Consider the following 12648-nt stretch of genomic DNA (forward strand, 5'->3'; position numbering starts at 1 on the left):
CGTGTCGTTCACATGCATTTTATTATAACATATTATATTTTCCCCCATTTCCCTTCTCTATACGCCTTCAAATGCCTGCCAAGCACTTGATGTGGAATTCGTAATTGTGTCGCAGATTTTCCTAGAATTACGAGTAACAAACCAACCACGACACTGATTTCTGATTCAAGTTGTTGAAGAGAAAGCAGATAGACAAGAGGTTTAAACTGTCCCAAGAAACTTTCTTTAAATTTTGTATTGCTACCTGGGAAGAAACTTTCTTTCACTTCTTCTCTAAACCTCATTTCATTGACTCTTCTCCCGCCTTGAGTGAATTCCCTTCGTTGTTCCAGTATACATTTTTTTATTTTAATTTTTTGGTTTTTAAATTTTTATTAAAAATGTAAATTCTGAAAATGCGGAATACCATAGTTTTTGTTGATCTGTTCGCATATCGTATTTATATATATGGATGCACAAATAATGGTTGTGGTTGTTGTTGTTCATTTCATTTTTCACATGTTTATATTTTCCGCTGATTTAGTTTGATTTCATTTTCGATTCTTTCAGCTTAATTTTGAATTACAAAATATTATCTGCATTATGCGTGTACATATCATGGATTTTGCTTTTATTTATTTATTTTTTTGTGATTTTTTGTTTATTTTTAAATATATGTGTCTTTGTGATTTCGCATGCACAAGTTTTTGTCGATCACAAAACAGAACCAAGCAACTATTGATAGCAATATACACATACATATACATATAGAATACATATATAATATATAGTATATGGTGTTATACATATTTATGGTGTACAACTGAATTGCAAGCACATCGAGCGTAGTAAATTATGGGGAGCATTTCCTTTTTTTTTCTTTTTATAGTACATAAACTTGTGTACGAAGCAGGAATCGAGTTTGGCAACTCAATTTATTTTGGGATTTGGTAAAGTGAGAAGTGAGTGGGGAGTTGTGTTGCTTCATAGTGGAGGGTGATTATACATTTAATTTTCGTTTGCATTTCTTTATATTTGTGTTCACAACAATCAAATTTGGCTAATACAATGGTGATCTGATCTGAACTGAATCTGCAATGTGTTTTCTTTCGTTATGTACTTTACTGCCGTATGTTTTTTGTTATGTTTTAATTATTTTGAATACTCGTATGTGTGTGTTATGTATATATTAATCTTCTAGGCGTATCCCAATATTGCGAAAAGCAAGCAATGTTTCTTTGTATTTCGTTTGTTTTGATACATGTCTAAAATTGTATTCCACATAAAAGATGAGCCTTTTGTTTTGGCTAGATGGAAAAGCATGTTTTAATGTCGTAATACATTTGCATTTTCATTTTATTTAATTGGATATTTAAATCGCTTTTGGTTTTTATTTCATTTTTGTTTCTTATTTCTCTTTTTTGGCAACGGCCGCACAACGATGTTGAAAATATATTGTTTATAATTGATGTTGTTGTTGATGTTGTTTCAGTTGTTGTTCTTGAGCTGGAAATCGCCGTATCGTCCTGACCCATGCCAAATGCCGCAAGCGCGCACCCATCCACCAAAGTATGAAATCGAATCCTTCATTTCCTAATCCATTTACTGATCCTCATCGCCGAGCTCATGCTTAATCTTGGAGAAATCGAACGTCTCGCCGGTACCGCGCTTGAAGATGTTCAAAACATCGAGGCAAGTGGTCTCAAAGTGCGTGGTCGCGTCATAAGATTCCGAGATGAATATTTGAGACTCGAGACCATCGTCAATGGGCTCCAAATAATCCGAAATAGTGACAAACTTTTGTGCGATCGGCTCCAGCAAATCGAGACCGGGCTTGATCTCAGCTTCTGGGTTCTCGGTTTCAACTGTGGTCGAGACCATGCCCACAAACCAACCCTTGGCGGCCACCTGATGGGTTGAGCTGACCAGTGAGACATAAATGTCCGATTTGCGACCGACTTGCTTCTGTGGAATGATGATTTGAGTGGAGAGACCATCCTTGGTGCTGGCCACCGGATGATCCAAGATGCAAATGCAGCGAATCACCTTGCCACGCTTGCGCACCTGTGTAATGGAGAAATAAAGTTAGAAAAGAGTAATGTTTAACTATTGATTTTAGACTAACCTTGTCGGGCACATAGCTGGGATCGCAGTAAACCTGCTTGCACTTGGCGATCTCATCGCCAGAGCGCACACCAACCACTTTGCCGCCTTCGCCCAAAACAATCTCGTCAATTGGCTTGTCCAACATGTAGGTGCCACCATAGATGGCCGACAGACGGGCAAAGCCCTGTGGCAGCTCGCCGAGACCGTACATGGGATACAGATATGGCGATTTGCCATATCTCGCTAACGAGTCCGAGTACAATTTAATGCGACGAATGGTGTTGACAGCCGGCTCGTTAAGGTACTCGTCATCACGGAACAGCGCCAGCGCATGGCCAGTGAAGTCCTGGGTATTCTTGTCCAGGCCGAACTTGTCGTACAGTCCCTGCATGTTGGCTTTGGTGGGATCAAAGTCCTTCCAGGTCTTTGGGTCATCCTCTCTAAAGTCCTGCACGTAGATCAAGAAATTGCGGAAGCGCCGCTTCTCAAACATACCTGGGGAGGGGGGGGAGCACAAAAAATAAAACAGTTGCGTGAGTGGGGTATGTAATATATACTGCTCAACAGGACGTGCCGTTTTTTACCCCAGCGAGAATTTGACAAACCTCTAATTCACGGCCAAAACAACCACCAGACCAGCTAAATGACGTCATGCAGTCATATGTGCAGCACATACACAGACATAAGTAGTTACTATAATAACGGTTCATTGTGAAAGGGTTCAATGCGCCTTGCGTGCCTACATTTTATGGCCAACTCACAAAATTGGCAACAGCCACATGGAGAAGAAATTTGCAGCAAGTAGCAACAAAAAAACAAATAAACAATTAAAAATGCAGCGTGATTGGCCAATTGCCTTTTGTAATAGTCCCCAATTGTTTAAACAATTTCAGACAAAACAAGCAACTTAATCGCAATAGCGACAGCAACAATAATAACAACAACCACATTACACAGGTGTTGAAAAATGAATCAGCGCAACGGTTAATTACTTAAAACGTGAGAGCAGGGTTGCCATATGGGCCATCGCTTCAAACAGCTGGCAACACTCGGATTCTAATTGGAATTAAATACATAAGCACTCAGCAGCATGCTCGTGTGAGTGTGTGTGCGCAGAGTAACAAAAATAATGTGTTTATTAATCTTTCTATTAAGCTGTACACGTTTATTCGCAATTTATGATGACGATATGAAGAGTACAGCATCAAAAAGCATAGACGAAATACGTAGTTCTTGCAAAAAAAGAGGGGCAGCAGGAAATAAGGCGGCTTTAAACACTACAGGCACACACACACACACACACACAAAAAGAGAGAGACTCGCACACACATGCATGCAAACATACATAGCGCACACAGCAGGGCAACTACAAATACGTGTCACAGTCGCAAACCAAAAACAACACCAGCGAGTGCCATTCGCCGAATGTAAGCCGAGACAAAGAAATATGGAGAAAACGCAAAAAGGGGGGAGCGCCGATAAGAGCGAATTATGTATGTACTCATCTACATCGAATTTTCGCAGTTCGTGGAAAACTACATATATTTACATTGTAGTACATAATTCGCAGTTAACTTAACTTACCCATGAGATCAGATGCCAGTGCCTCCTTTTGATCCACTGGCACTTTGGAGATTTTTCCACCCTTGTAAACGTAACTGCCCTCAATTGACTTGAACTCCAGATAACGGGTAACGCCCGTGTGTATCAGAAGTTTCACCAATTGTCCATTGGCCATCAGAAACTTGGGAATCAAGTCCACGTTCCAGTCGCGACCACGCCCGAATTTCTCACCAGGCGCCTCCAGACCATAGCGTTGAAAGAGCTCCTCCAGCGGCGTAATTGAGGCTGATTCGCCGCCATAGTATTTGTTGCGATCAATATGCAGGACTTTCTTGCCCGACACGGAGAGCATGCCGCTCAATATGCACTCCTTGAGGCCGGTGCCCAGAACTATCGCGTCGTATTCCTCATTCATGTTAGCTTTTTTTTTTTTTATTACAATGAACCAGCTACTTTATAAATCAAAAGAGATTTTCACTTAGCGACGTTGCCGACGTTTTTACAATTTTCGCTCAATACAATTTTCTCTACTCGCTCGAAAATGCCCAACGTCTTATGTTCTGTCTACGGTTTTGTGTTATTTTTGCCGTCTGGCCATACTGAACATAACAGATGTTAGCATAACAGAATGTGCACTCGCTGATTTTGTTGCGTGCTGCCAACCGCAATTACACAGTTTGAGAGCTCATACTTATTCGGCGCTTAATTTAAATTGTCGGGCGGGACGAACATTTAAAACCAAAAGCAATTAATTATAAAAAACAAACGACATTGAACATAGAATTTGAACTATAGTTGATATAAAACTAATGTAATACTAGATGTTTCTAAAAACAAAATTTCAAATAAATCATGAGCTACATTGTTACCAAAATACAATGAGCAAACATTAATCAGCTTAAATTAAGTATTAAATTATTTATCATTTAATGTATTTATGACAGTTTTATATCGATCATTGCACATAGTACCACCCTAATCAAGACTTCCAGGATATACACAAAATTGTAATTGAAATAAGAACTTGGAATTATTATGAATTGAATGAATACCAATATTCATTTATTTTTTAAATTTTGCGCATTGTCGATGGTTTACAAAACTGTTTTATAATGTGACCACAAATTGTGCATAAAATACATTTAGAAATATAATACCAAACTCCTACGGAATCTATATTTTTGGTATTTTTGAAAACTTCATTTGCTATCACGTTGTTGGTCAGTCAAAATAAAACATTGAACGAGTCGGACGCGATTGTTGTTATTATTTTGGTTTTTACTTTTGTGTCGTCGTTTGTTGTTTCCTTGTGTTGCGGAAGAAATACATAATAAGTTGTTTTAGCTGCTCTTCAACTAAATTTACAAGTTGCAATGTAAATGCTTTTATTCTTTTAATTCATAATTACAAGAAAATTGATAAATAATAAAACAGCGTTAGCATTTAATGCTAACAAAACACACCAGTGAACAGTGTGTGTTGAGTGTTTTTGGTGTATGTGAAAAAGTGAAAATGCAATTTAGGCCAAAATTGTATTGAAATTCTTAACGACAACAACAGAAACAGCAGCAACAGCAAATTCGTGGCAAATTTAAAGAGTTCCAAGCCACTACAAGAAATACACACATATATACAATCAAACATACATATAATATATATATACATATATAAATAAGTGTGTATGAGTGGTCTGGGCGAGACGAAAGCGGGAACGGGACGGAGCGAAAAGTGAGCGGTTCGTTCTCTCGTTCACAGTGTTGTTGTGTTGTGTTTTGTTGCGTGTTATTTGTGTTGTGTGGTGCGAAAGTGTATTAGGAAGGCAAACCATAATTAAATTTATTAATTGAAAATTATTTGAAATGAAATTGAACGCCAATTGCAAGGAATTACTACCGCAGTCTACGTCACCGTCACCCGAACTGCAATTTTAATCAATTCTCTTGTTTTGTTGCTTTTTGCTCCTGTTGTTGTTGTTGTTATGCTGACCTCGTCGGTTATAAATTTTTGTTGCTATGCTCAAAAATCTGATCTCTTTTTCAATAAAAATAGCAATATATTAATGTGATGTATGTGAGCAGAAATTAAGAAAATTAACTCACAGAGAAAAAAGTGCTAAAGAGAATTACCATATCAACATTTTTAGACAAAAACCGCATAAAGAACATTGTTGCTGTATTTTGTTGTGTTTAATTTTGGGTAAGTTTTAAAAACAAGTTTTCGTGCTAAATTGACTCTTCCATTTGATTTGCACTCTATGTAAGCTTAAGCTGAACAAACTCAGAATCAGACAGTAGAGCAACAACAAAAAAAACGAGTTAGTTGCTAAGAACCAGTTACTCAGTTACTCCAAGCAGCCTCCTCCTCTCCCACTCCCTCTAACGAGCGAGTCTTTCTTTACCTGACTCGCGCCGCAGCTTCTCTCGCTCACTCGGAGAAACACAATTACACATCCATACATATGCATGTCCGTCTAAGTGTGTGTATTGAGTTTGCAGCATTGCCTCTTTCCCTTTTCTTGTACCGGCATTCGATAAACAAACACACAGAAAATAGCGTTTAGTTCTATGGTCTTCACTTAGTTTATCGATAGAAACGAGTTACACCCATTTAATTATCGATATTAGTTACCATCTAAAGTGTTGCGTTCTTCTACAGGGTATCTCTGGTTTTATTGGTTGGTGGTTTCTGACGTTGCCAAATCAAACAGTGGGCAAAAAATGTAGCGACTATGTAATATGTAAATAAACAACAGCTGATGCAATTCTGATAGTATATTTACTGGCATTTCTGGGGCATACCCAATCGGCAAAATCAGTCAAACCATAGTAAATGACGACGTACGATTCGATTCCCAGTATCTCTATCGTAAACCAAAAGTTTATGTCAGTATGACTCTTTGGTATGAAATCTACCTGGGCAAACCGCATTTTGCGTATATTTCTTTTTTTTTTTTACAGATTTTACCGACTAGCTCAATGTGCGGCGTCTTCTAGCTCGATCTTTGTGTGTGTTTGTGAGCCGGTATTGCAACATGCTGCTGCATCTTTCATGCTCTTCTCAATTTAGTTCAACGTCGGTTGACGGACGTTATTCTGTTAATTGCATCCGTGGCAGCACTCAGAGAAAAACTCAAAAGTTATTTGAGAAGACTTTGTGGAAATAATAATAGATTGCCGATAATCTAATAGCATTATGAATTAATACAATTTCTTAGTTATTTGTGATAACACAATCTTATTTTATTAAGTTGAATTTATGTTTTTATTCTTTCAAAAATAAATAACTTGAAAACATCTTAATCAGTGCCTTACCCATTCCGTGTCAAGATTAATAAAAAATAATACACCTAGTTCCCAGCTGACCAACATATCTTTAATCTTAATCTCGCGTAGGTTCGCTTCAAGTTCTTCGTTCTTGAACAATTTTTCTTTGAGTGAACATCTGTGCATTGAGTGACTGACTGTTAACCGTTTTCGCGCTTGTCGTTGTCGTTTTTTTCTGTTTGCCTATGCAATCTATTAGACGATCTCAGCAGTAGTAACAAGACAAGTCTCAGTCCCAGACCCAGGGGATGTGTTCACTTCCAGTTCAGTCACAGCCCCACAATCTTGCTTTGCTTTGTTGTTCGTGTGGCCGCAGTAACCGTTAACGTGGCGCAGGCAATTGACTCCAATTCCAATTGCTGCCGCTGCAGCAGCAGCAAAGCAAACGGAAGCGTTAGCCTCTTTGGCTTGTCTACCTAAGATATATATGGAACTCTGAGACTGAGACAGCCAGACATCCCATTCCATGCCGTTCCATTCCGTTTAGTTGGTTTGGTTTTACTGCTGTAATTATTTTCAGTATTTGTCTATTTTAATGACCGCATTTGCGTACCATCATCAAATACAATATACTACAATGGCAGTCTATATACTCGCTGCATACTTATTGTGTACATTTTGACGCGATTTACGAGCGGGTCTTATCACCTTATCCCATTACGAACTACCGAATAACGTCGTATTCGCTTTACTTTTTTTTTGTTTGTATTTTTATAGTATTGCATAGTATGCGTGTATTGGTCCCTCTCTCTCTCTTTCTCTCTCTCTCGCGATAAGCCCAATCGTAGTGGGGTAAATACGTATACGTGGCTGGCATTTCCAGCGAATTTTCTTATCAATATCTAGTTCCGTTCTATCTGAGAGTATTCTATGACAGCATAGTGTGAAGTGCGTTTGCACTTTTATTCATTTTGACGCCCAGTGAATCGATTGACGTGTTATATATATATATATACATATATCTGTACGTATTATATTGTATGTTTATAGCAGCAAGCTTGTCTCCTGTTAGACCTGCCCTAAGTTAATGAAGGCCCTTATCAACTAGCATCGCGATAAGACGACAATGAAATGCTCAATGCTCAATGAATTGATTAAGCCAAATGTTGGTATAATTAACTCTTTTAATCAAACTTAAAGGTATCGTTAAAGTGAATAAAAATCTACTTTGTTGAGAAATTGAAATAATTTGAGTGCTTTATAATATATATAATATTTATAATTGTGTTGTCAGTTACACCACAAATGTTTACTTGACTGGAAAAGATTGGCAATGTGAGACGACTTTTTTAAATTCTTTTCATTGATTAGATTGTCTTTGGGGTTGTTTTTATAGCAGCTATATTTTAGTACAGCTCCGTCGGTTTAGCTTGACTAAATAAGATAAGAACGCATTTATAGATCATTTGATGGTTTTCATGCTGATAATGCAAATTTTCTAAGTTTATTTCGTTTAAAAAAAGCAATAAAAACTATTATCGGAAATTGCTCCAATTTCTGATATCATGAATAATAGTTCATTTATTTGACGATTAAATTCGCAATTTCTATTCAGTATAGGATATAAAAGTGTATCAAGATTTGCATACAAAACAGTTCTATCAACTCATCATTCTACCCACATTTAATCCACTTTTTCAGGTCACATTTACAAATTTATCTATTTATGGTACTCTCTTTACTTTTGTCCAACACAAAAGTTAAAATGAGTTATCGCCATGAATTGTAGTTTTTCTTTTTTATTTTGAAATCCACGTTCCGGCCTCGCCCACTTTTTGTTCTTTAATTGGCAATGTCAAAAATTGAAAAACTTGAATATCTTTTACAAAATTTGCACATCCGCTTTTGGCAATTTGCATTATTTCATTTCGTTTCGTTATCCGGTTGTGTTTTTGTCCAACATGATTAATTGCCACAGATTACTCGTTTCTTATTTCTTATTTCTTATGCTTGTGATTGTACTTCATCAGCAACAGTTGCTCATTTCTTATTTTTTTATGTTTTGCTTTAGCAGTTTTTGCAGTTTTCTGGACTGTCACTTCTTGCCACATCTTGCAGCTATCTATGTTTTGCCATCAACTTTAATGACTTCAACGTCTAATATAATTTTCTATTGGCAGTAAAAGTGAAAGAATGGGCGATGCTTTATGTCTGTCTCGCCCTTTCCTTACACGAATTGCACATTGGTTCTAAACAAAGAAAGACAAATGTATTTCATCGTTTAACATTTGCAGTAGAAAAATGTTGAGATTCGTATGACAAAAATATTGTTATTGCGTTTGTTATCATACTTAATATCCATCTTAAATATAAATCAAGATATTCTTCTCATCTTGTATATTGATTATGTGATTTATATAAATATGTGTACTCATCTTGCTTCTGTGTTTGGCAGATCGATCCTCGTCTCTAATCTATTCATGTCTACGCCAAAGAACAAATTTGCATCTTATATAAATAACTTTGTTCTTACATAAATTTGAATAAATATGATTAATCGCCTCAGACTGAATTGGAGCGAGAGAGTGAGAGAGAAAAAAAGAGAAATGAGACTAATTGAATTAATTTATATGTTAATTTGTTGTGTCATATTGCTCTTGGGTATTCAGACTCATCTGGACCAGGTGTCCCCCAGCCACAGCGCCCCCACAAGTAGCTGTCAGTCAGTTAGACAGTCCAATAAACTTCTCCACAAACCAAATTGAATGAATAGCGCCTCTGCTCCGACCACGCCCCGTCCCGTCCCGTTCAACCCACCCCCTGTCAACAGCTACTAATTAGTCGTGCAATGTTTTGTTGTTGTCTCTGTTGTTTTCTCATATTTCGATTTCGCAGTTTGTCTCATCGGCGATTCTCACGCGCCCATGGAATATTTCCCATGTGGTGTCACATGCAACACCTCGATGTTTGATGCCATTGTTTGAATACGTTTCGGAAATGAATAGGTGCTCTAGGTGCACATATAGTTTTTTAAGTTCAAACTATCAATGTTGACTTAATTCTCTTAAATTACTGCTAATCTTATCAGCGAAATTATTCTTTAGCAATTTCTCAATTTGAAAAGCAACTCTTTCGAAGCTGTATGAGTAATATATTTAAGGAAGGCTTAAGTGTAAATTGAACTGTACAAATACAATCACATATACTTAAGTATTCTTATCGGAGTCATTAACAATTGTCGTCAATGCCAAAAAGAACAACAACAAATTGTCGATGTGAGAAATTAATCTCTTGACCGTTAAATGGCAACAGCTGGCAGGGCTTAAGTGATTCAAGTTTTACATACAAACATATATGTTCAAATAAATATATATATACCTGATAAACAAAAAAAAAAAAAGAAGAATAAAGCTTATCGAGTAAAATTCACTTTCTGTATTCAGCAAAATATTTTGAATAAAAATATAATTTTGTTTTCCGTATTCCAAATTATTCGTTCAGTTATTTAGGCTATTCAATAGATAACTCTGTTAAATTGCCAAAGGAAAAGATTAAATTCTTTTTTAAATAACTCATAAACATGCTCAAATGGAATTCAAAAAATGATTATTATTTGCAAATTTTAAAAATTTTTGTGCCAATCTAATCCTACGTCATAAGGCAGCTGAAACAACAGCAATTTTCTGTGTTCAAAGAATCGTTGAATAAATATTCCACTGAAAAACTATATGTATATTTGTATCACGCTTTAAGAGTGTGTATTTTAGATATAATTAGGCAGTAATGTGATAAATCCCTTCAACGTTATACTCAACAAATATTAAGATGAAAAGTAATTATATAAAATATGAAAACATCTAATCAGATGCATATATGAACTTGTATCTTTTCAGTTGTAAATTGGAAAACCGACAAATATATTGATTTGACTCTCCAGGGCACATCAAATTATTCATTTTAATTGCGACATTTGCGAAAACGTCAACATACGAAGATATCGATCTGGGCTTTAACTGACTAAATGCAATTATTTGTAATTTCTGTATAAACAATTCAAATATAATGAGGAAGACACATTGCTTTAGTTTATCTTTCTTTATAATATAAAACATAATCCCGCATTTTTTTCGTGTGTATTACATAAAAAGTGTCTCTTTCTTATTTTGTATATTTCACATAATTTTAATTCGAATAAAATTCATTGATATTATAATATACGTGGTATTATATTCTCCAAAATAAAGTCTATACAAAACATATACATACTATATATAGTATATGCAATAGGTATCTTCTAGTCCAGCAGTCATTTGTACGTATATGTTTTAGTTTTGCGTTAGTAATTTTTACTCTATAGCTTATAAATTATTTTATAATTACTTTGCCCATAAATGTGTTTTCAATGCAAGGTTAATCGATGATTGAACTGAAGCGTATAGCAAATTACACTTTTCAACGAAAATAAATAATGTGTGTGTACGTTCACGTATAATGCGCAAGATTAAAAAAAAAAAAACAATACAATAGTCTGAATACTTATTGAAAACAAAACCGCGCAATTTTCACCTGTTTCCCCACACAAAATGCTGAAAAATGTTATAAACGCCGCACTTATTTGCCAGATGTCGATTGCCACTATAAATGTATCTAGTTGTTCGTATGTATCTCTCAGATACATGCGGCGCACAGGCCACAATATTTGTTTTATTGAAAATACAATGAACTTTACAACGGCGCATATTTATTTTTGCCCTTCCGCCCAGCCTCCATTTCCCTCTCCTGACCTGCGGTGTGCCCCCTTCCTCTTCCCTCTCTCCTGGGTCCCGCTGTGGCCTATTGATAACCAATTTTGTATTTTCCTGTGGCTTGGCATTGTTTATCTTTTAAGTTTATTTCGCATGTGCGTTTTATGCTCTTACTCTGCCAGCTTCGTTTCAGCAGCTAAAAATAAATCCATTTTGTGGTGGGCAAACCAACCAAACCATCCACCCACCAAGAGCAAAGCAAAAGCAAAGCAAGCACTTTGAAGTCAAACCACACACAAACCGAATTGAACTGATTTAAGTGGTTTGCACTAATTAGTTAGTGTGCGAATGCGTGTGGTGAACCATGAAGAACTTATCAGCCAGCTTTTAAGTCGTTAAAAGTTTGTTCAAAATTGGAGTGCAGCTATAGCTGTCAACTGAAAGAGAAACCAAGATAATGTACTATACCCATTTTGAAGTTGCTTTATCATTTTGTAATGTGCTTGGTAACAGTTGATTATACCCGTTACTCAAAGGGTAGACGGGTATTTTAACTTTGTGCTTGTAGGAAATGTATGTAACAGGCTGAGGGAGTCATATCCGACCCCATAAATTATATATATATATAGCCGAGACGATATAGCAATGTCCGCCTGTTCGTATGAAAGACTCGATTTCACAGTCTACGAAGGATAGAGCTAGAGTAGCTACATAGAATAATACTTTATGATAAAATTTGAAAATTTGGTTGCGATTAGATAAAAATTGTAGAAGTTATTCAAGAAATTACTATTGTATTGCAAAAAATACCTACAGTAAAAAGGTCTTAGTTTTGCCTGACAATCTAGTATATTTTGTACTCCATGATATATTTTGAATGTAGTGCATTATTGATATACCAAATATAGAATTCGGTGTATTTAATATTTTGCTGGTATATTTTCAGTATATTTGTTAAATTGCGGGTATTTTACAGTTGTGCACACTAGACA

At 36.1% G+C, this 12648-nt stretch overlaps 3 protein-coding genes and 1 long non-coding RNA gene across 4 annotated transcripts in view; 3 read left to right on the forward strand and 1 right to left on the reverse strand.

The window, feature by feature from the left end:
• Positions 1–12648, forward strand: part of LOC133835046 (male-specific sperm protein Mst84Dd) — an 80585-nt gene that overhangs the window by 54803 nt on the left and 13134 nt on the right. The window lies entirely within an intron of this gene.
• On the reverse strand, positions 603–4422 carry LOC133837743 (rab GDP dissociation inhibitor alpha). The gene is made up of 3 exons (XM_062268606.1): positions 3670–4422; positions 2105–2580; positions 603–2043 (listed from the first exon to the last, which is right to left on the reverse strand). The coding sequence occupies exons 1-3, from the start codon at positions 4061–4063 to the stop codon at positions 1582–1584; spliced, it is 1332 nt and encodes a 443-aa protein (XP_062124590.1). The 5' UTR covers positions 4064–4422; the 3' UTR covers positions 603–1581.
• On the forward strand, positions 3160–3792 carry LOC133837754 (uncharacterized). Its single transcript, XR_009893861.1, has 2 exons — positions 3160–3578; positions 3642–3792. It is a non-coding gene; the product is annotated as an uncharacterized LOC133837754 (long non-coding RNA).
• The window catches only part of LOC133834997 (phospholipid-transporting ATPase VA), a 31295-nt gene continuing 23525 nt past the window's right edge, over positions 4879–12648 (forward strand). The window contains 2 exon segments of the mRNA XM_062264826.1: positions 4879–5023; positions 5698–5844. The gene's annotated coding sequence lies outside the window, so the exon portion shown is untranslated.

This window comes from Drosophila sulfurigaster, chromosome 2L (genome assembly GCF_023558435.1).
Source record: "Drosophila sulfurigaster albostrigata strain 15112-1811.04 chromosome 2L, ASM2355843v2, whole genome shotgun sequence".
NCBI classification, from domain to species: domain Eukaryota; kingdom Metazoa; phylum Arthropoda; class Insecta; order Diptera; family Drosophilidae; genus Drosophila; species Drosophila sulfurigaster.